Source organism: Mizuhopecten yessoensis, unplaced genomic scaffold, assembly GCF_002113885.1.
Source record: "Mizuhopecten yessoensis strain PY_sf001 unplaced genomic scaffold, ASM211388v2 scaffold9525, whole genome shotgun sequence".
NCBI lineage: Eukaryota > Metazoa > Mollusca > Bivalvia > Pectinida > Pectinidae > Mizuhopecten > Mizuhopecten yessoensis.
This window is the reverse complement of record NW_018408091.1, coordinates 386,388-411,662: the sequence shown is the minus strand read 5'-3', so window position 1 is coordinate 411,662 and position 25,275 is coordinate 386,388. Positions and strand designations below refer to the sequence as shown.

At 35.1% G+C, this 25,275-nt stretch overlaps 1 protein-coding gene across 1 annotated transcript in view; it reads left to right on the top strand.

The window, feature by feature from the left end:
* The first annotated feature begins 2,826 nt into the window (after positions 1–2,826).
* The window catches only part of LOC110458279 (coiled-coil alpha-helical rod protein 1-like), a 35,900-nt gene continuing 13,451 nt past the window's right edge, over positions 2,827–25,275 (top strand). The window contains exons 1-8 of the mRNA XM_021509912.1: positions 2,827–2,896; positions 5,587–5,734; positions 19,547–19,589; positions 20,520–20,768; positions 20,908–21,095; positions 22,722–22,857; positions 23,556–23,663; positions 24,471–24,520. Coding sequence (XP_021365587.1) covers positions 2,845–2,896; positions 5,587–5,734; positions 19,547–19,589; positions 20,520–20,768; positions 20,908–21,095; positions 22,722–22,857; positions 23,556–23,663; positions 24,471–24,520 — 974 coding nt within the window. The 5' untranslated portion in view covers positions 2,827–2,844. The remainder of the gene's footprint in view (positions 2,897–5,586; positions 5,735–19,546; positions 19,590–20,519; positions 20,769–20,907; positions 21,096–22,721; positions 22,858–23,555; positions 23,664–24,470; positions 24,521–25,275) is intronic.

Genomic DNA, 25,275 nt, shown 5'->3' with positions numbered 1-25,275 from the left:
TCGACCATTACAACCACAGGTAAAGAAATTCCGACAAAACTTGAAATAGTTTTCCATGCGGCAACGGAGTGCATATGTCGAAAGTATGTTTGGGGCTCGATATGAAAGATCCCCGTTACCATGTGACTAACCAAACTTATAAATATAGGTATTATACAATCGCCCGTAGCTATGAACACTCCCGTAAATGCGAAAACCAACCAAAATCATAAGGAACACGTTTTGTTTGTTGTTCTGTCTATTTGTCAGCCAATGTCTTCAACCACGGGGACTTGTGAAGTAGCCATCTTGGATTTTTTTTATGAAAAAGTGTTTCTCTCACTTTTTTTCATATCTGTGTACATATTCTCAACATACCGAGCAAATACTCTCGTTTTTTTGTTAATTATCTAAAGAAAGTCGAAAATCGGCAATTCAACCATAGGCTAATTCAACCCAACATTTGAAAATGTTCCACCACTTACATTTTGATGATTTTTCCTCTCATCAATAGCATATTACGTACTGTTTAATAGGATAAAAATTGGTTTGCATCCAACGCCCATAAAAGGGTGTATTCTCTAAAAAACACAGTTTTTGTGTCTAAAATGTTATCATCGAAAATGGCATTTTTGAGATTGTTTCTTCCATAAAACAGCCAAATGGCGCGATGGAAACATGATTTTTTGTCACAATCATGCCATGAATGTATTCTTTACGGTGACCATCATTTGATTAGATTTTCATTAATATTTTACATAACATGCACATTTTATCAACACTTAGACAGCTTCTGAAAGGTACAACTTTGAGGAGCCATAAAAAACAAACCAAGTGACCTAAATCTTTATACTTTATAGATTTGTGACCACAACGGCATGGGCAATGCACCACCAACAGAAAATTTGAATCAGAGAAGGGGCCGTTTTGGAAACCAGCCCTTTGTCATATTTCTACTTTCTCATTGACAACCATATATTGTAAAAAATAACCTAGCTCTCATGTCAAACAACATAAAGCAGTCAAGCTGTTTATAAAAAAAAAAATCAACTTGTATTTCAGACATCCTCCATCATAGACTTGTTATATGTAAATTGAAAAAGCATGCCCATCTGAAATTGAGGAACTTGCTAAACTTATTTCTAACTTATCATAAAGTTCTATAGGACCAATACCTCGCTGTTCGTTTTCTATATGTACCTGCTAAATAACCTTTTATAAAAGGAGAAAAATCCCTGTTGCATAGCCGTCAAACCTCCCTCATTAGGAGGGAGACTCCCTCATTTTGACCAAAATTTACCATTCCTCCTCAAAACTCCCTCATTCAAGTCCAAACTCACACAAACTCAAAATCTACATCATGTGGTCAAATGATCTCCAAGTTACTACTGGATGTGTGTAATGATCATAACAGGTGTGTCTGAATCAAATGAATTCTTTTTGGAATTATTTGGACACATAAAAAAGGGAAAGATAAATTGAGCAAAGCAGTTTCAGTCACCCTTTAACACACTTTTTCCCTCATTGAAAATGTGGAATGAAGGAGATCTGCCTCATATGAATATAAATTTACATTTTTAACAGGTGAGAGAGAAATGCACCTCCAGATTGGGAACCTCCAATTCCAAGTCTTTGCCCCTGACAAGACAGCACTATTTACAACCCAGATTCTGGTATTCCCTTGCCAAGCATCCACCCTGGAGTGAGTGCTTGGAATAAGGGTTGGCAAGCTTGCCAATTTTGTAACAGGAGAAAGAGAAATGCATGACCAGATCAGGGTCGAACCAGTGACCCTCCAAACTCTAGATGGACACTCTACCAATTGAGCTATACATGTAGAATGTAGCATTTTAGATTGGTTTACTATACGTACCTGGTTGTCAGCGATTGACCGACAGTCCAGTTCTACTACATATATAAGTACATTATGAACTGTGAAGTACAAAGAGGCAAAACAGACTATTTTTCCCTATCTCATACTTTAATAGGTCTGTTATTTTTAAGGAATTACCTGGATGATAACACTATGATCATATGAACACTGGAGGGGTTAAAATCAGTTTCCTCCATTGAGACTTATAATTAATTAATTACCTGGTTGACATCAAGCCAGCTATGGTATGTGAACTATATATAATACTTATCCAGACCTAGATGGTATATGATGACCTAACAAATGAAGGTCAAGCCAACGTCATACCTTTCAAACATCCTGACCAGAAATACTTGAAGCCGTTAAATGCAATGTAGCTAATACATATACACAATGTGCAGTCCCATATTTTTATACATGTGTATGTGTGAATATACCAAGTTAACTAACTTGACCCATGTTTACAAATCCTCTTGGAGAAAGGAGATACCGTCCAAACAAAATCTTTCTTCTTGAACTTATTTCGTCTTCTTACAAACGAAGGAAACTGTAGTCCATAAAAATGGCAACGTTAGTTGCTGGCAACAAGCCATTAGATTTAGAATTTGAGTTTCAGTATTAATTTCATATGAACATTCCGACTGTTATCACTCCTGTTAAAATAAAGAAGGAAAGTAAAATCTAGTACTTCTTGCATATTAACAACATTTAAACTTACAAGCACGTGTTGATGTAACCATGGACGGCTACTTTCACTTTCATATGACGAATAAAGTTGGGAATCACTCTCACTATTTACTTTCGTATTATCGCTTTCCATATCCTGTTGATCCATGCGAACAGTCTCATATCACCTTTTCGAGCAATAATCGTTCAAAAGGAAATAATTTGGCGAAAATGATTTTGAAATCAGAGTAACTGTTAGATCCACAACATAGTGAACTCAAAATCACCAATAGAAACGCAAAATTTAGCCTCATTTTCGTACGAACATGGCGTCAAATTTGAACACACCAGCAGATTTCCTGACACGGAAAGGACAAGGTACGTATTACTACAACATAGATTGGTAACCGTATTTTTTATAGTATTTTCCTTCATTTTTTTAGGTATAAAGACGTCGTTTAACTGATTTTTATCGTCTGTATCACTCAGTTTTCATTAACCGAAAAATAAATTCATGCTCAGACTTGCCGTCGTGTGCACACCTGACTTTAATATTTAGAAGTAAAAATGATGACATGCATTAAGTAACCGAAGCCGACTCAATGATAAGTTGACATCTTATTATCTTTAGCATAAAATATATGTGTACAGAAGTAGGTCTCAAAGATAACCCCTCTCCGACTCTTGTAGTCTTGAGATCCATACAATGTATACATTTTTGTATCTTTCACCCAAGTTCGTTGATCTTGTGTTCATTAGGATCTGTACAATATACCTGCTTTTGAAGTATGTCAAATAAATATGAAAACAAATGATATGAAATTCAAATTATTTTTAACAAGGGTAAAGGATATATCAAAGCTGACAAAAGAAGTAATATTCCCAACTGTTTGTTGACGTTAAGTAAAGAATATGTGTCAGGTTTTAATAGTACATAGCTATAGGATTAAGGTCGCCTTCAAGCTTCGAGCTAGAGTGAATTTCCCTTTAGCTCAGGGGTAGAGCGTCCGACAAGGAACCTGGAGATTGAGTTTTCGATCCCCAGTGGAAGCACACTATTCTCTTTCCTATTATGGTGTCCGTGGTCCTCTCTGTGGTGACAGGGAGTTAGAACCTGGGTTTTGATATTCGAGGGCGAACATATTAAAAAAGGGGGAAGTAGTGCGGCAGGTTTTAATTGTACACTACGGATTAAGGTTGCCTTCTAGCTTCGAGCTAGAGGGAATTTCCCTTAAGTGCATGGTAGAGCGTCTGACTATAGCTAGGAACCTGGAGATCGAGGGTTTGATCCCCATTGCAAGCACACTATATATATTCTCTTTCCTGTTACAAATAATATCAGGTACATCAACAATGGCAATATCACAGAATAACTACTATCAGCAACATAGCCAAACATCTACAAGTGAGGCGGTATATGAATATATACATGTATAGATTATATTAAAGGACATTGCACATTTAAATTATTTGACTCTACTTGTACATTACAAGTACAAGCTAGTACCACATGTGCACTATGTTCCATATCCACTTTAATCAAATATCTAACAGGACATATAAGCTTCAATAATGAAGGCATGTCCTTACACCAAAGACCAAGAAGAACAACTTAGCTCACCAATGTGATCATCCTTAAGTATAAATCTAGCTGTCAGACTTAACTTACATAACATAATTTAGAGGTCTGTTTGCTGTACGGTGTACATGTACACCCCACCTGGAACATGACTTTATAAAAAAGCAATTTAGAAGATGAGCTGAGTCAATTTTTTTTAAATTCTCATGAAAGTTTAATTATCAACCAACTACACCGGCTCAAGATCACCATGTATGATAAATAAACCAATTATAACTTATAAACAAATAAAACTAAAGCTATCAGATTATAAATTATGCAAATCTTAATCAACTCTGCAATATATATATATAACCCTTAAACTAGAATGAGTAGTGAATAGCCAGGCAGACTCTCAAGAGCCTATGAGAAAACTACACTGCATTTCCACTTTGGAAAAAAATCGGATATTATTGATTATACATCTTTTGGTTCTAAAATAATTGTCAGAACACCTAGAGCACACCACCATTACAGGGAAAATCCTGGAAATTGAGAGCAGTGGGCCATTTCAGCAATTTTTAGTCAATATCAATATTAAGAGGGGCCATTCTAAATCAAATTAAAAGAAAATTGAAACATTGAGGGGTCAATTTCAGATATGATGGGTCAATGGCCCCATGGCCCCCTCCAGGTTTATAGAAAATAGCGTTTTTTCAAAATAATTCCCCTGTATGTTTTCTTTAAAGTCCAACAGTTAAAATGCATAATACTGCATATGTACATTTTCTTCACATAACTTAAACAAAAATTCTACAATTTTGAGCTTAAAATTGTTTATAAATTGAAATATACTGCACACATGTATGCAGGCTTTTAGCCAGGATTTTAAACCTACCTGTCCAAAAAGGTGATATTTAGCCCATTTTGACAAAACTGCCTGTCCAAAATTAAGTAAAATAGTAAGGATATATAGTGAGAAGTAGCCCTTCTAAATGGGCCTTTTTAAGAAAACCCCCCGTCCAAAAGACAGGCAGGCGGGTGGCTGGCTAATAACTAACCTGCATGTAATTCAGACAAAACATGACCTTCATGAGGCTAGAGCCTTGTATGAAATTTTTTAATTTTCCCCCAAATCTGAAAAAGGGTAGATTCCCCTAAAATCTAGACTGATCCCTGATTGGATATATGCATCACTTGCCTATATCTAGGACCCATATAAAGACACATAGATCTAATAGAACAAATTTAAAACAAGGCGGATCACTCAGATATATATATATGTGTTTTCAGCAGCTATACATATAAGATACCGAGTACAGTTTACATTTATGTTACCTGTATATAAGAACACAAATATTCTTCAGAGAACAAAATTTTACCTGCCTCGATCGTACTACTTAAAAAATAAGATACAATCACGTCTGTTTCTACATAAAACTTTCTCTGGCAATTAGACAGACAATCTCCAGGCTTCTGAGCATTGACTGATTGTACTGTTGTGTTGCAGACATGCAGACAAATGTCAAAGATACCAAGGTAGACCTACTGCCTCCCTCTGCGTTTGGGACAGCAGTCGGGAATAATGGTGGTTGGAAGGAGCTTGCTGAGGCAACCAAAGAAGTCTTACAACTCAAACTGGAGAACCAGAGGCTCAAGTAAGTACTTAAAATAAGTACATGTTCTCAACTCAAACTGGAGAACCAGAGGCTCAAGTAAGTATATACTTGGTAAATGTTCTCAACTCAAACTGGAGAACCAGAGGCTCAAGTAAGTACTTAAAATAAGTACATGTTCTCAACTCAAACTGGAGAACCAGAGGCTCAAGTAAGAACTTAGTAAATGTTTTCAACTCAAACTGGAGAATCAGAGGCTCAAGTAAGTACTTAGTAAATGTTCTCAACTCAAACTGGAGAATCAGAGGCTCAAGTAAAGTACATGTTCTCAACTCAAACTGGAGAACCAGAGGCTCAAGTAAAGTACATGTTCTCAACTCAAACTGTAGAATCAGAGGCTCAAGTAAGTATACTTAGTACATGTCGAGTTTTCATGATAGACTATGATCAGTCAGACACACAAAGTATATGGAGTGAGCCAAACTACATTTATTTCTGCCAATATTTCTATTGTGTCTCCGAAAAATAATTCTTAGTTTTCTGGTTATCACCCGATCTCAAACTGGAGAACCAGAGGCTCAAGTAAGTATATACTTGGTAAATGGTCTCAACTCAAACTGGAGAACCAGAGGCTCAAGTAAGAACTTAGTAAATGTTTTGAACTCAAACTGGAGAATCAGAGGCTCAAGTAAGTATATACTTGGTAAATGGTCTCAACTCAAACTGGAGAACCAGAGGCTCAAGTAAGGACTTAGTAAATGTTCTCAACTCAAATTGGAGAATCAGAGGCTCAAGTAAGGACTTAGTAAATTTTCTCAACTCAAACTGGAGAACCAGAGGCTCAAGTAAGGACTTAGTAAATGTTCTCAACTTAAACTGGAGAATCAGAGGCTCAAGTAAGTATACTTAGTAAATGTTCTCAACTCAAACCGGAGAATCAGAGGCTCAAGTAAGGACTTAGTAAATTTTCTCAACTCAAACTGGAGAACCAGAGGCTCAAGTAAGGACTTAGTAAATGTTCTCAACTCAAATTGGAGAATCAGAGGCTCAAGTAAGGACTTAGTAAATTTTCTCAACTCAAACTGGAGAATCAGAGGCTCAAGTAAGGACTTAGTAAATGTTCTCAACTCAAATTGGAGAATCAGAGGCTCAAGTAAGGACTTAGTAAATTTTCTCAACTCAAACTGGAGAACCAGAGGCTCAAGTAAAGTACATGTTCTCAACTCAAACTGGAGAGTCAGAGGCTCAAGTAAAGTACATGTTCTCAACTCAAACTGTAGAATCAGAGGCTCAAGTAAAGTACATGTTCTCACCTCAAACTGGAGAATCAGAGGCTCAAGTAAAGTACATGTTCTCACCTCAAACTGGAGAATCAGAGGCTCAAGTAAGTATATACTTGGTAAATGTTCTCAACTCAAACTGGAGAACCAGAGGCTCAAGTAAGAACTTAGTAAATGTTTTGAACTCAAACTGGAGAATCAGAGGCTCAAGTAAGTACTTAATTAGTACATGTTCTCAACTCAAACTGTAGAACCAGAGGCTCAAGTAAAGTACATGTTCTCAACTCAAACTGGAGAACCAGAGGCTCAAGTAAAGTACATGTTCTCAACTCAAACTGGAGAGTCAGAGGCTCAAGTAAAGTACATGTTCTCAACTCAAACTGTAGAATCAGAGGCTCAAGTAAGTATACTTAGTACATGTTGAGTTTTCATGATAGACTATGATCAGTCAGACACACAAAGTATATGGAGTGAGCCAAACTACATTTATTTCTGCCAATATTTCTATTGTGTCTCCGAAAAATAATTCTTAGTTTTCTGGTTATCACCCGATCTCAAACTGGAGAACCAGAGGCTCAAGTAAGTATATACTTGGTAAATGGTCTCAACTCAAACTGGAGAACCAGAGGCTCAAGTAAGAACTTAGTAAATGTTCTCAACTCAAACTGGAGAATCAGAGCCTCAAGTAAGGACTTAGTAAATGTTCTCAACTTAAACTGGAGAATCAGAGGCTCAAGTAAGTATACTTAGTAAATGTTCTCAACTCAAACCGGAGAATCAGAGGCTCAAGTAAGGACTTAGTAAATTTTCTCAACTCAAACTGGAGAACCAGAGGCTCAAGTAAGGACTTAGTAATTGTTCTCAACTCAAACTGGAGAATCAGAGGCTCAAGTAAGTATACTTAGTACATGTTGAGTTTTCATGATAGACTATGATCAGTCAGACACACAAAGTATATGGAGTGAGCCAAAATACATTTATTTCTGCCAATATTTCTATTGTGTCTCCGAAAAATAATTCTTAGTTTTCTGGTTATCACCCTATACAGTAAAACACATTTAGAACATTCAACACGCTTATTGTGATTTCATGGGTATTGTAAACTGATTCTGATTCCCCAGCTTATCTCCCTTACTGTTTGTATTTATATGACCATGTAACTGTTATTGTCTATTACAAATCTAACCAGCATCCCCCTCAGGTGAAATGTTAACACTGTAGTACGAACCCAATTTCTGGGATTCTGGAGTCACACACCTGCAGTGATCTGAGAGGCAACTGTCAGTACAGATACTTGCTTATACTGTATACCCTAAAATCTCGAAAGTATCAAAGTCAGTTTCGAAAATGTACTAGCCTTGACAAGTTATCTTGGATTTCTTGCAATCAATTTGGTGCCAATGGTGGAATAAAAAACCCTGAAAATATCTATTGCTTCAGTGTGATTTGAACAACCCACAAATTCATACTTTATTTCAGGACCAAAACCCTGTGCAAATGACATTATTTTTTAACAGTAAATAATTGTGATTGTTTTCAATAATAATGCAACTACATATATGCATGGACCATTTAAAATGTTTCATATGTATATGTTTTGAACGACTGCTAGCGCTTAATACAGTAAATGAGTAAGTTATGTTTTTGATGACAATATAAGGAAGGTAGTTTATCCAACATGCTTTTATATTTTACTTGCCAACTCTCTCTATTTAGGATGGAGACTCCCGATTTCGGACCCTTAGTTTTAATATTTTCCAAACATTGAATTTGTTGAACAATTCCTATATTTTAAGATCAAATGATTTCATCTGGCAGAACAACTCCAAATATGCCATTTTAAAGTGTTCTTTTTTTCTTAGGGGTACATTATATACAAACATTTCATTTATGTTATAATTTTGAGCATGGGAATCTCCCCATGAAATTTTGGTTGGCAAGTCTGTTATATTCCCTGTACATGTATATAAACTACTAGTAAGGCTACTATAAAACCAATGAATTGTGTTGACAACCTAGGCACTGAGCCGTTTATTCAGTCTTAGACACCTCAGTGTGACAAACGCGTGTGTGTACATCATAACTTCTCAGACTTCTCTGTGACTTTGCACCAAAGGACATTTATAATACAGATGACACAGGGTTATTTTATAGGTGAGCTTATGTTAATGAGATGCACTGTTTTCCTGTGGCTAACAATGTGATTGAAATGACGGAGCATGTATACGTATTTGATGCATTTGCACACCTTGGAGACCCTGGTTGATGCAGCCTCTTTCATTGTGACAAGTTACGGCAATAAGCAATAATAAAATATCCCCGCGGTTCAGAGTAATAGCGGGGATTGTTTGTCTCGTGCGGCACTCGTTTTCTAGTTGGAGCAAGAGCGACGAGTGCTGTCACGTGTCCACGGGACAGGTGAGCGCAGGGCCTATAATATAGGGTCATTTCTAGTCGCTTACTTGGGACGCGCGGTGCACACCAAACTTTTTATGGGGATGTTAGCACAGGGTATATATATATTTGTTTGCAGTTCAATGTATTTGTTTATAGGTTGCATGTAGTAAATGTGGGGAGTTTGTGGGGTTTTATTATTTTAGGCGTTTTTAATGCTTGTATTTGCGGTATATAAACATTTAAATAATGTACAGAGTATGACATTGGTTTCCGGGTGTCACCCCTGAGAGATATCCTGCAGGGAGATAATAGTTGTCCCGCTCTTGACGCAGATTTCCGGGGGTTATCTCGGTTTTTTTCTGAGCGAGCGGGTTGATCTCGAGCGATGAAGGGGAATCTCTGAGACATGTACGTTTTTCAAAAGGGGTTCTGTATTTTTCGCAGAGTACAGAAAGGTTTGTGACATACAAGTGTTTATGCCATAAATGTCCATTAACTGTTATATGTATATGCTATCTTATTGTTTAATGTCTGATTAAACGCCCACCACCTTTAGACCTTCTACATAAATATATATCTTAGATCTAGAGTTTCCCACATATAAAGGAGATACTCTGACAAGATAAACAATGTAATCCCACTTACATGTGTGTGTATACATTTATACCTGACAGTTCAGCACCTGGTACCAAGTATTAGCACATTCATCCCTGAAATTTCATAATGAACTATTCCAACCTTTGAATTCGAAGAGTTTAAATGTGTCTTCAGGGGTGAATGAGTTAACCTAACCCATACATAAACATGTCTACTCTATTATAGTAATACTAGGGAGTTCAACATCATTTAGAGATGATTTATAAATGAGATCCTTCAGCTAATTACTTGTACTGAATTTCTGGATGATGTCAGAATGTAATAACATATTCACATATACATGTATATGTACCTGTGAGAATTAATACCTGTATCTGAGTATGTGATAATTAATACCTGTATCTGAGGATGTGAGAATTAATACCTGTATCTGAGTATGTGGTACTTAATACCTGTATTTAAGTATGTGAGGGGTGTTCATTCCCAAAACAGTTGGTTGTAACCCCCTTTTTCAACAATTGTCTATGTAACTTGGTACCTAGCTATAGGTGTACTGAATTTCGATAATGTATCAAATATACCCCCTAAATCTAAAATTCAGCAGGAATACTGCTGTATCTGAGAAGGTGAGAATAGTTGCAGTTAATACCTGGGTCTGAGAATGTGAAAATAAAAACGTGTAATACCTGTATCTGAAAATGTGAAAATTAATGCATATACTACGTACCTGTAATACCTGTATCTGAGCATGTGAAAATTGAATACCGGAACGAGAATGTACTTGTATTTGAAAGTATGTTACAGTCATTTTCTAAATACATGAGAACTTATATATGTAATTAAGTACTTGTTTTACCTGTATCTGTATGTTTGTAAGAACTACTTACATGTATACCGTACCTGTTGTTAGATACCTGTGTCACCTGCTGTAGCTGTAGGTATAATATATGTCACAAGACAGGTGAGGTTTCCACTCACCTGACCATATTCATGTCCTACTTTTTGTGATATAAGTGTTTATATATCTATGTTAAGTACAAGGCTTTAACAATCTTCCACACTGATAAAATCTGCTGCACTGCGATTCAAACCTCAAGGTCTCAAGGTCAATTAATTCTATCAGCAAGCTTACTTTTTTCATTTAACCAGAAATTGATTTATGCTTTGCATGTAGTGTAAAAGTGAATTTGTTTAACTCAATATCTGGTGGATAAGTGGATTGGTAAACCTAATAGATATGGTTTGTGTTCTCTATATATATCTGGTTTGTAAGTGGATATCTGTTCGGTCTATATCTTGTGTGGAGGTGGATATGTGTTTTTTGTATATCTAGTCAGTGATAACTTTTGCTCAGTTTTACCGCCGAATACAGGCTGTGTCCCCTAGCTAAAAAGCACCTTATTTTCCCAAAATGACCAAAAACTGAGGAACTTATATTCCCAATTTCAATACAAATAATGCTATATATTTCCCAATTAATAAAGGAACAGGCTATTGTAGAATTCAGGTAACAAAAACACTGCTAGTGTGTAGGTGGATATGTGTTCTGTATATCTGGTTTGTAGGTGGATATGTGTTCTGCATATATATATATCTGGTTAATTATTGTGGGTAGATATGTGTTCTGTATATCTGGTTTGTAGGTAGATATGTGTTCTGTATATCTGGTTTGTAGGTGGATATGTATTATGTATATCTGGTTTGTAGGTGGATATGCGTCCTGTATATCTGGTTTGTAGGTGGATATGTATTCTGTATATCTGGTTTGTAGGTGGATATGTGTTCTGTATATCTGGTTTGTAGGTAGATATGTGTTCTGTATATCTGGTTTGTAGGTGGATATGTGTTCTGTATATCTGGTTTGTAGGTGGATATGTGTTCTGTATATCTGGTTTGTAGGTAGATATGTGTTCTGTATATCTGGTTTGTAGGTGGATATGTGTTCTGTATATCTGGTTTGTAGGTAGATATGTGTTCTGTATATCTGGTTTGTAGGTGGATATGTGTTCTGTATATCTGGTTTGTAGGTAGATATGTGTTCTGTATATCTGGTTTGTAGGTAGATATGTGTTCTGTATATCTGGTTTGTAGGTAGATATGTGTTCTGTATATCTGGTTTGTAGGTAGATATGTGTTCTGTATATCTGGTTTGTAGGTAGATATGTGTTCTGTATATCTGGTTTGTAGGTAGATATGTGTTCTGTATATCTGGTTTGTAGGTAGATATGTGTTCTGTATATCTGGTTTGTAGGTAGATATGTGTTCTGTATATCTGGTTTGTAGGTAGATATGTGTTCTGTATATCTGGTTTGTAGGTAGATATGTGTTCTGTATATCTGGTTTGTAGGTAGATATGTGTTCTGTATATCTGGTTTGTAGGTAGATATGTGTTCTGTATATCTGGTTTGTAGGTAGATATGTGTTCTGTATATCTGGTTTGTAGGTAGATATGTGTTCTGTATATCTGGTTTGTAGGTAGATATGTGTTCTGTATATCTGGTTTGTAGGTAGATATGTGTTCTGTATATCTGGTTTGTAGGTAGATATGTGTTCTGTATATCTGGTTTGTAGGTAGATATGTGTTCTGTATATCTGGTTTGTAGGTAGATATGTGTTCTGTATATCTGGTTTGTAGGTAGATATGTGTTCTGTATATCTGGTTTGTAGGTAGATATGTGTTCTGTATATCTGGTTTGTAGGTAGATATGTGTTCTGTATATCTGGTTTGTAGGTAGATATGTGTTCTGTATATCTGGTTTGTAGGTAGATATGTGTTCTGTATATCTGGTTTGTAGGTAGATATGTGTTCTGTATATCTGGTTTGTAGGTAGATATGTGTTCTGTATATCTGGTTTGTAGGTAGATATGTGTTCTGTATATCTGGTTTGTAGGTAGATATGTGTTCTGTATATCTGGTTTGTAGGTAGATATGTGTTCTGTATATCTGGTTTGTAGGTAGATATGTGTTCTGTATATCTGGTTTGTAGGTAGATATGTGTTCTGTATATCTGGTTTGTAGGTAGATATGTGTTCTGTATATCTGGTTTGTAGGTAGATATGTGTTCTGTATATCTGGTTTGTAGGTAGATATGTGTTCTGTATATCTGGTTTGTAGGTAGATATGTGTTCTGTATATCTGGTTTGTAGGTAGATATGTGTTCTGTATATCTGGTTTGTAGGTAGATATGTGTTCTGTATATCTGGTTTGTAGGTAGATATGTGTTCTGTATATCTGGTTTGTAGGTAGATATGTGTTCTGTATATCTGGTTTGTAGGTAGATATGTGTTCTGTATATCTGGTTTGTAGGTAGATATGTGTTCTGTATATCTGGTTTGTAGGTAGATATGTGTTCTGTATATCTGGTTTGTAGGTAGATATGTGTTCTGTATATCTGGTTTGTAGGTAGATATGTGTTCTGTATATCTGGTTTGTAGGTAGATATGTGTTCTGTATATCTGGTTTGTAGGTAGATATGTGTTCTGTATATCTGGTTTGTAGGTAGATATGTGTTCTGTATATCTGGTTTGTAGGTAGATATGTGTTCTGTATATCTGGTTTGTAGGTAGATATGTGTTCTGTATATCTGGTTTGTAGGTAGATATGTGTTCTGTATATCTGGTTTGTAGGTAGATATGTGTTCTGTATATCTGGTTTGTAGGTAGATATGTGTTCTGTATATCTGGTTTGTAGGTAGATATGTGTTCTGTATATCTGGTTTGTAGGTAGATATGTGTTCTGTATATCTGGTTTGTAGGTAGATATGTGTTCTGTATATCTGGTTTGTAGGTAGATATGTGTTCTGTATATCTGGTTTGTAGGTAGATATGTGTTCTGTATATCTGGTTTGTAGGTAGATATGTGTTCTGTATATCTGGTTTGTAGGTAGATATGTGTTCTGTATATCTGGTTTGTAGGTAGATATGTGTTCTGTATATCTGGTTTGTAGGTAGATATGTGTTCTGTATATCTGGTTTGTAGGTAGATATGTGTTCTGTATATCTGGTTTGTAGGTAGATATGTGTTCTGTATATCTGGTTTGTAGGTAGATATGTGTTCTGTATATCTGGTTTGTAGGTAGATATGTGTTCTGTATATCTGGTTTGTAGGTAGATATGTGTTCTGTATATCTGGTTTGTAGGTAGATATGTGTTCTGTATATCTGGTTTGTAGGTAGATATGTGTTCTGTATATCTGGTTTGTAGGTAGATATGTGTTCTGTATATCTGGTTTGTAGGTAGATATGTGTTCTGTATATCTGGTTTGTAGGTAGATATGTGTTCTGTATATCTGGTTTGTAGGTAGATATGTGTTCTGTATATCTGGTTTGTAGGTAGATATGTGTTCTGTATATCTGGTTTGTAGGTAGATATGTGTTCTGTATATCTGGTTTGTAGGTAGATATGTGTTCTGTATATCTGGTTTGTAGGTAGATATGTGTTCTGTATATCTGGTTTGTAGGTAGATATGTGTTCTGTATATCTGGTTTGTAGGTAGATATGTGTTCTGTATATCTGGTTTGTAGGTAGATATGTGTTCTGTATATCTGGTTTGTAGGTAGATATGTGTTCTGTATATCTGGTTTGTAGGTAGATATGTGTTCTGTATATCTGGTTTGTAGGTAGATATGTGTTCTGTATATCTGGTTTGTAGGTAGATATGTGTTCTGTATATCTGGTTTGTAGGTAGATATGTGTTCTGTATATCTGGTTTGTAGGTAGATATGTGTTCTGTATATCTGGTTTGTAGGTAGATATGTGTTCTGTATATCTGGTTTGTAGGTAGATATGTGTTCTGTATATCTGGTTTGTAGGTAGATATGTGTTCTGTATATCTGGTTTGTAGGTAGATATGTGTTCTGTATATCTGGTTTGTAGGTAGATATGTGTTCTGTATATCTGGTTTGTAGGTAGATATGTGTTCTGTATATCTGGTTTGTAGGTAGATATGTGTTCTGTATATCTGGTTTGTAGGTAGATATGTGTTCTGTATATCTGGTTTGTAGGTAGATATGTGTTCTGTATATCTGGTTTGTAGGTAGATATGTGTTCTGTATATCTGGTTTGTAGGTAGATATGTGTTCTGTATATCTGGTTTGTAGGTAGATATGTGTTCTGTATATCTGGTTTGTAGGTAGATATGTGTTCTGTATATCTGGTTTGTAGGTAGATATGTGTTCTGTATATCTGGTTTGTAGGTAGATATGTGTTCTGTATATCTGGTTTGTAGGTAGATATGTGTTCTGTATATCTGGTTTGTAGGTAGATATGTGTTCTGTATATCTGGTTTGTAGGTAGATATGTGTTCTGTATATCTGGTTTGTAGGTAGATATGTGTTCTGTATATCTGGTTTGTAGGTAGATATGTGTTCTGTATATCTGGTTTGTAGGTAGATATGTGTTCTGTATATCTGGTTTGTAGGTAGATATGTGTTCTGTATATCTGGTTTGTAGGTAGATATGTGTTCTGTATATCTGGTTTGTAGGTAGATATGTGTTCTGTATATCTGGTTTGTAGGTAGATATGTGTTCTGTATATCTGGTTTGTAGGTAGATATGTGTTCTGTATATCTGGTTTGTAGGTAGATATGTGTTCTGTATATCTGGTTTGTAGGTAGATATGTGTTCTGTATATCTGGTTTGTAGGTAGATATGTGTTCTGTATATCTGGTTTGTAGGTAGATATGTGTTCTGTATATCTGGTTTGTAGGTAGATATGTGTTCTGTATATCTGGTTTGTAGGTAGATATGTGTTCTGTATATCTGGTTTGTAGGTAGATATGTGTTCTGTATATCTGGTTTGTAGGTAGATATGTGTTCTGTATATCTGGTTTGTAGGTAGATATGTGTTCTGTATATCTGGTTTGTAGGTAGATATGTGTTCTGTATATCTGGTTTGTAGGTAGATATGTGTTCTGTATATCTGGTTTGTAGGTAGATATGTGTTCTGTATATCTGGTTTGTAGGTAGATATGTGTTCTGTATATCTGGTTTGTAGGTAGATATGTGTTCTGTATATCTGGTTTGTAGGTAGATATGTGTTCTGTATATCTGGTTTGTAGGTAGATATGTGTTCTGTATATCTGGTTTGTAGGTAGATATGTGTTCTGTATATCTGGTTTGTAGGTAGATATGTGTTCTGTATATCTGGTTTGTAGGTAGATATGTGTTCTGTATATCTGGTTTGTAGGTAGATATGTGTTCTGTATATCTGGTTTGTAGGTAGATATGTGTTCTGTATATCTGGTTTGTAGGTAGATATGTGTTCTGTATATCTGGTTTGTAGGTAGATATGTGTTCTGTATATCTGGTTTGTAGGTAGATATGTGTTCTGTATATCTGGTTTGTAGGTAGATATGTGTTCTGTATATCTGGTTTGTAGGTAGATATGTGTTCTGTATATCTGGTTTGTAGGTAGATATGTGTTCTGTATATCTGGTTTGTAGGTAGATATGTGTTCTGTATATCTGGTTTGTAGGTAGATATGTGTTCTGTATATCTGGTTTGTAGGTAGATATGTGTTCTGTATATCTGGTTTGTAGGTAGATATGTGTTCTGTATATCTGGTTTGTAGGTAGATATGTGTTCTGTATATCTGGTTTGTAGGTAGATATGTGTTCTGTATATCTGGTTTGTAGGTAGATATGTGTTCTGTATATCTGGTTTGTAGGTAGATATGTGTTCTGTATATCTGGTTTGTAGGTAGATATGTGTTCTGTATATCTGGTTTGTAGGTAGATATGTGTTCTGTATATCTGGTTTGTAGGTAGATATGTGTTCTGTATATCTGGTTTGTAGGTAGATATGTGTTCTGTATATCTGGTTTGTAGGTAGATATGTGTTCTGTATATCTGGTTTGTAGGTAGATATGTGTTCTGTATATCTGGTTTGTAGGTAGATATGTGTTCTGTATATCTGGTTTGTAGGTAGATATGTGTTCTGTATATCTGGTTTGTAGGTAGATATGTGTTCTGTATATCTGGTTTGTAGGTAGATATGTGTTCTGTATATCTGGTTTGTAGGTAGATATGTGTTCTGTATATCTGGTTTGTAGGTAGATATGTGTTCTGTATATCTGGTTTGTAGGTAGATATGTGTTCTGTATATCTGGTTTGTAGGTAGATATGTGTTCTGTATATCTGGTTTGTAGGTAGATATGTGTTCTGTATATCTGGTTTGTAGGTAGATATGTGTTCTGTATATCTGGTTTGTAGGTAGATATGTGTTCTGTATATCTGGTTTGTAGGTAGATATGTGTTCTGTATATCTGGTTTGTAGGTAGATATGTGTTCTGTATATCTGGTTTGTAGGTAGATATGTGTTCTGTATATCTGGTTTGTAGGTAGATATGTGTTCTGTATATCTGGTTTGTAGGTAGATATGTGTTCTGTATATCTGGTTTGTAGGTAGATATGTGTTCTGTATATCTGGTTTGTAGGTAGATATGTGTTCTGTATATCTGGTTTGTAGGTAGATATGTGTTCTGTATATCTGGTTTGTAGGTAGATATGTGTTCTGTATATCTGGTTTGTAGGTAGATATGTGTTCTGTATATCTGGTTTGTAGGTAGATATGTGTTCTGTATATCTGGTTTGTAGGTAGATATGTGTTCTGTATATCTGGTTTGTAGGTAGATATGTGTTCTGTATATCTGGTTTGTAGGTAGATATGTGTTCTGTATATCTGGTTTGTAGGTAGATATGTGTTCTGTATATCTGGTTTGTAGGTAGATATGTGTTATGTATATCTGGTTTGTAGGTAGATATGTGTTATGTATATCTGGTTTGTAGGTGGATATGTATTCTGTATATGTCTTCAGAGGTGAATGAGTAAATGTGTCTGCTTCTGCTAAGTATTTAAACATTGAAAAATACAATTTACTCACGGAAAATGAACTTTATCATATAAAAATATAGGGCAAAACATATAGTACATAGGCATACATGGTGCTGATGTGGTATTGAACAATGCAACTGAACCATCAACCAAACACATATATATGTATATGATAATCATAATGCATGAAATGCAGTCAGTCAACTCACCATTATAACTAAGCTTACTATAGTTGTCCTGTTCCTTCCTGTTATGAATTAGTGGTGACAGATGTGTTATTTTATGCCTGTAACATATATATATTTACATCCCAGCTAGCTGGCTGGTGTATCAGCAGTGTGTATAATTACATTATAATACAATCCATTTTTGCATGGGAACACGGGGTCACTATCCATACATGTATAATACACATATTTACATTCAAAGATCATCTGATCGTTTGTTTTTATTTTTGTAAAATTTTTATCTGATTTATCATGATCAATTTTCAATTTACAGTCAGTGATACAAAAGCCATTTTCATTTAAATAATCTGTATATCTGAGTGTGTGTGTGTAGTAATAGATACCTTGATGTAACAAATTCCATTCATGAATAAAACAATATACAATGTACAAATAATCTGAGAGATGTTTAGCTGTTTTTTCAGTATCGAAAAAGTTTTCTTCAGTTGAAGAAAAAGAAAACATGACAATGCTTAAAAAAATCAATAGAAATCCAATTTATTTCAAATGAGCTATGATAATTTGGTATGATATTGATACATAGCTTAACTGGGAAGTTTTAAAATCAGTCTTCCATCTTACCGGATGGTTAATTATCAATTTTGTTGAAGTAAATAATCTTTACTCGTGATCATGAGACCATGAGACCATGATCATGAGACCAATATGAGTTGTGAGACATTTGTGGCCACAAACTACGTACTGTAGAGATCGTAATATTCACGGTGGATTTAATTTTCGCTATGTTTGCGGTACGTCACCACAGATAACCTGAAATTAAATATCCAGCAAATATCAATACCATGAATTATAATCTCTGTGAATATATATTTACCGACACAGATGAAAATATTTGTTTACCCATTTATTACCAAATGACAAAGACAAAACATCATTTCAATATCGTATTTTACTTTACTTTCACAAAACACAGATAAAGTTGACCCCACCTCCAAAATACAAAAGTGCCCTCGTGATAATTTTACCTAGCCATGTTGGGCGTGATCCCCCTGAACTTAAAGCTCTGATCGAGACAACTGCTAGATACTAGTCCCCTGAAATTAAACAACAACACAATAGTTGAGGTGTAAGGACTGCTAATTGTTTTCAGAATGACCTTGATCCTCCATCAAGGTTTCAGGGTAAATGTTCCAAATCATTTTGTCACAGTAATTGTACTGTAATACTTTTAGAGTTTGTATGTTAAACCTGAAGCTTGTTGGAGTGGATCGCTATCAACTTTGTTCAAAATGACTGGCATCAGCACCATTTTTGTTCAAAGTAATTCCTTAACTTTACCTACTTTCAAGATCATAAGGGTCAAATATTTCATCAAACAAATTCACAGGGGAAGAATTGAGGTGTGTGCATGGGCCTTTTGTTTCATCATAACTTGATATAGGGTGTCTAAATATCACTGTAAGCAATAAAATACATGTTCATTGAGGTTACATTGTAGCTCACATTCTGTGGAAAAGTTTGTCTTACCGGCAAAATCAAAGAAGATTTTTTTATTTCAGGGAAACACCAAGTATTCCTATTATCATGCCAGCCCCTGTTCAGGTATGTATTCCACACTCATATCCCTTGATAAAATAGGAATAAATTTTAGACACCATACTGTTACATTAGGTACTGTAAGCATACTAATTTTAGTGGTATTCTAATTTTAGCTGCTTACGTCTATGTCATGTCTGCTTATTCATGTCCTGCGCTAAAATTAGATCATATAGCATAGGTATTCCATAAAAGGGAAAATTTCAGGGGACAGGAAATGACAAAATCTCATTGCATTCATATGCGAAGAAAAGCTTTATTTTGTTTTAAGGTACTCGCCCGATTTACCTGGATCACCATCCTATAGGCTTTGTTCCGATAAACCAGCATATATGTTAAAGTCAATTTCAGAAAATAATGTTTGGGATGATTCATGAATCTAGGTACTGCGATTCTGGTAATTTAAGAGTGCGTTTATATGTCCTACCCTATTCTTTCTGCCAAAATTTGAGTGTGTTAATATAAGTATGCATACAGTATTATAGTAGAAGGATTTTGGAAAAGAAGAGGCATTAATATAAATCTTACTGATTGCCACAGATTTCATGGATTCATCTGACTTTCATAAGATCAATAACCAGACCCTATTATTTCAATTAATTCAAACTTTCATTCTATTCACAGGTGCTTAAATTGATTGACATTTAAAAATGAAATAAAAATAAAAAATCAATCTTGGTCTTGATAATGCTGCAATGTGTGCTACAGTGCTATTGACAAGGCTAGTAGTAGCCTTGCTCAAGTACTATAGTTAAAAATAAAAAACAATTGGATCAAGCACCTGTGATTCTATCAAATCCAGTACAATCAAAAGGCAGGTTTGGTTATCTCTCTTGTGGAGTACATTTACATTCATCCATGGTACATTGTATCAGCATCTGAACAAAGCTTAAAAAAGAATAAGGCAGAATATTGTGATTGTTACAAATATTGCAGGACATTCGAGTAACAGAAGAACATAAACATATCCCCGACACTGATCGACGATACATTGACGAGTTGCTGATGAAACAGGCTACAGAGATTGGTGACCTTAAGAAGGACTTGCAGCAGGTCAAGGTCACACATCGAGAAGAGGTTGCCAAGCTAGAACGGGACTACGCCATCACAGAGAAAAAGTACATTCAAGAGGTCGCCTCCTTGGAGACTGAGCTCAAAAGTCAAGAGGACAGATACAACTCACAGGTAACTGAGGTCGAAGGCCATATGGATATATTAATTCTCAGATAAATGCACATATAGGTCCAAGGCTAGAATGACAGATATTATTAAAGGGTCAAAGGTCATGATCACCCTTTTACAATTAAGATTTTGACTGTTACAGGTTAGCCGTCTAAGTTATGACTATGAAGGGGAGAAAGAGGAGTTGAACGGTGTGGTGCTGAAACTTAAGGAGGAACTCAATAGTCTTGCCAAACGGTCATCTACTCGAGTGGTTGACCTTGAGTCGCAGCTGAAGGTCAGTGAGGAAAACCTGACTGTCACCAAAGTGACCTTGGAGAAAGAGTTACGGTGAGTCTATATCACTGAACCTTATGAAAAAGTTATTTTTAAGTTTATGTAAAACTTTTAGATTATATATATCTTTACTAGGTCTTTATCAGAACTTACTTTGTTGATTCACTGTCTGACTGTGAAAGGAATTATTTTCCTTGAAAACCTTAGATAGTGATTTCTGTTTGAAAATAGGTAATGTATACTGGGAAATGTTCACTGCTGTTTAATTTTTGCCTTATTCACCCGCTGTGATAAGGACGACTTTATCATCACACTGAACATCGCCTTATTCACCCGCTGTGATAAGGACGACTTTATCATCACAGTGAACATCGCCTTATTCACCCGCTGTTATAAGGATGACTTTATCATCACAGTGAACATCGCCTTATTCACCCGCTGTGATAAGGACACATTTATCATTACAGTGAACATTTTTGAACAAAATAATATGCATAGTAATTAAATGTGAAGGTGAAATTAACCCTTGGCGAGTATGGATTATTCTGGCAAAGGGTGAAAATGTTCCAGTATACAGTATTGAAATTCTTCATATTTAAGGACTGTTTTTATTACCCCTCACAACAAAAGTTTGAGGGGATATGAGATTCTGCCCGTAGGTACGTATGTTACACTCTTTGTCATTGCTCTAGAGACTTCATTTCTCAAAGGAATTTCATGAAACTTGATACAAGTGTTTTGAATGACAATACTTTGAACAAGTTTGCGTTTTATGTAACTGCATTGAAGGTCAAGGTCACTGTTACTATTTTTAGAAGAACTTTGTCATTGCTCTAGTGACTTCATTACTTAACAAAATTTCATGAAACTTCATTCAAGTGTTTAGTATGACAATACCTTGTAAAAATTTGTGTTTCCGGTTACTGCGTACAAGTGTTTTGAATGACAATACTTTGAACAAGTTTGCCCTTTTATGTAACTGCATTGAAGGTCAAGGTCACTGTTACTATTTTTAGAAAAAACTTTGTCATCACTCTAGGGACTTCATTCCTTAACTAAATTTTATTAAACTTGATACAAGTGTTTGGTATTTCAATATCTTGAACAAGTTCTTGTTTTGGGTAACGGCGTTGAAGGTCAAGGTCACTGTTACTTTTTTTTTTTAAACTGTGTCATCGCTCTATAATAATAATAATGCTTTATTTATAGAAGGTAGCTTAATTAGTTAAAAAAAACTATTCTCCCTTGAGGCCTTCTCTACAATCTACGGCAATAATATATGCAGAGTAATAGCATTATATATGAATATAAATTCAGATATAATTAAAGGCAACATTGCAAAGATTTGAAATACAATTCTAGCACAATTACAGCCAAATATGTCGACTTCATTCCTCAATCAAATTTCGTGAAACTTGATTCAATTTTTTGCCATGACAATACCTTCAACAGATGCAGTCGCTAGAGCAGTTACTGTTACATCATTGAATTTTCTATTCATTTCCTTGTACATATGGCACACAATGTGTGAATGCGAGGGGATTTGTATCACTTGTGATGCCTTGTTGAGTTTTAAATCATCTACCAAACATCTGGTCATGTTAAAGACCCTCAGTCCATATCTTTTGAAAAACATGTACTGTGATGAACACTCTTGGAATACCAATTCTGACACTTCAGGTCGAAAGAGTTTAATCTGGAGAGTCTACAGAAACAGGTCACTCAGCTGAAAAACTATATAGGAGACGCGGAGCGCACACACAAACCCGTGGAGGTCTGGAGGAAGGAGAATGATACACTACACAACAAAATACAGGTATGATAACAAAAGAGAGTCGACCCCATCTTGTATGGCTCAAGTATTTTAAATCCAAGATATGAAATTATTCTGTGTACATGTATTCATCACAAAGTGAACTGTCAAAGACATTTTATTCAACTGGATTAAATTTTCTTCAACTCTACAATATAAAATGGTGATTAGTTGTTTTCTTTGCTAACTTTCATAAAAATAAAAAATAAAAATTGAATAAAACTGCACGAATGGACCATCAATGATAATACTGACAATTGTTGTTTTGTTTTGTCACCATCCTTATTCAATTAAAACTGCACCTGTTTCTTCCATCGATCTCATAAACATGTACCAGGAAATTTAATATTTCTCCATTCAAATTAAGGACGAATTTATCATTACAGCAAATATAAGTTTGTTTGTTTGAGTCCTCGCAATAGCTGGGGTCATATCAAGATGGGCAAATTCAAATAACATAATTTACATAGTAACTACTGGTAAAAGTGAACAGCTGAAATTTGCTTTTATGGGATAACAACAGTATGTGGCGAAGTGTTATCTTATAGTTAGTATTAGTTGAACATTGAAAATCTGATAGGTGACAGACTTATGGGATGAATATGAATTTGTGAAGTAAATAACAGTTTTGTCAATTATCTGATTGAAATAGTTTTGTGAAGAAGATGTTGATGTTGATTGTACATTTTGGATTTTGATAGATTTGTGAAGCGGACCGTGACAATCTACAGTCTACTGTCCAGCTCCTCAACATTCGTTTATCCTCGCTCAATGAGATACTGAGTCTGCAGGAAGCGGAACTCTCCCGGGTAGGTACATAGACTGAAGTTGAAAACATAGGAAACATTTTTCTTCAAAACTGCTTCATTACAATTATTGCTATGCTTTATACAATAAAACAATAAAATGAAAAGTCATATTTTGCATACCAAGAAGATAAATAAGTATATTTTCTTGGGGACAGACATGGTCAGATTACCAAGGTTTCATTGTACAATGACTTCCTTGAATATTCATCCTTACCTTACACACTGATTTAGTGTCTTTACCTTACACTCATATTAAGTATACCCATCTTACACTCAGATAAAGTATCTGAACCTTACATTTATATTAAGTATCCTCATCTTACACTCAGATTTAGTACCCTCATCTTACACTCAGATAAAGTATCTGAACCTTACATTTATATTAAGTATCTTTACCTTACACTCATATTAAGTATCCCCATCTTACACTCAGATAAAGTATCTGAACCTTACATTTATATTAAGTATCCTCATCTTACACACAGATAAAGTATCTGAACCTTACATTTATATTAAGTATCCCCAGGCCATCTTACACTCAGATTAGTATCCTCACCTTACACTCAAATTTAATATCCTCATCTTACACTCAGATTAGTATCCTCACCTTACACTCATATTAGTATCCTCATCTTACTGTGTGAGTTACACTCAGATTAGTATCGTCACCTTACACTCAGATTTAGTATCCTCATCTTATACTCAGATTAGTATCCTCACCTTACACTCAAATTTAATATCCTGATCTTATCCTCACTATTGTTAGCTGTAGGAGAACAAAATATGAAAATATTCTTTCTGTTTCAGACGACAAAGGAGAAGATTGACAAAGACCAGAAAGAAAATCTACTTACCAGGTAGATATCATCCATCATTTACACCCTGTTTCCCCTTCTTACAGCAATAAACTATGCCTTTAACCAATGCGGGCTAGTCCACTTATGTCTGATGTGGGACAGAATACCCAGCAGTCCCTATTAATATTTAATGATTTGGGCCATAAAATTACCAATTGTTGTATTGATCTTTACAACTCCCTTATGTGGGGGGTAATTATAGGTAAATAAATCACCTGTATTGTTATAACTAGTAGCTGGGCCAAATTAAATAAGCTGTTACAGGAAACACACCTACGGATGTTGATCTGTCGAATAATGTGAACATGGATATGTCTGCTAGTTTATATACTATTATATTATATAGTGTAGATGAATTCCTCTGACTTTCTGTAACATTTCGCTATATAAATCCTTAAGACCTTATGGGAATTTTTTTCATTGTCTAAGAAAAACAAAGACAAACTATGAAATATATATGGCAGCAGTTCTATTTTTTAAAGAAAAATGTTCGCCACAACATATGATTTGAATAATGGACATGTAAATTTTCAAACACAAAATATTTCACATTTACATTGAATACATGTATATATAATTTTACATTGTATGTAGATAGGTTACATTTGTCATGAATGTCTGATTTGTTCAAATCCCATGTTATTGTTAGGTGAAAGATTGTTTACTTGAGAATTTATATAAGATAGATATATAAGCTCTGATAAAGCAGAAAACTGACCAAAACAGAGCACTTCAGTTGAAGAACTGAAGACTAT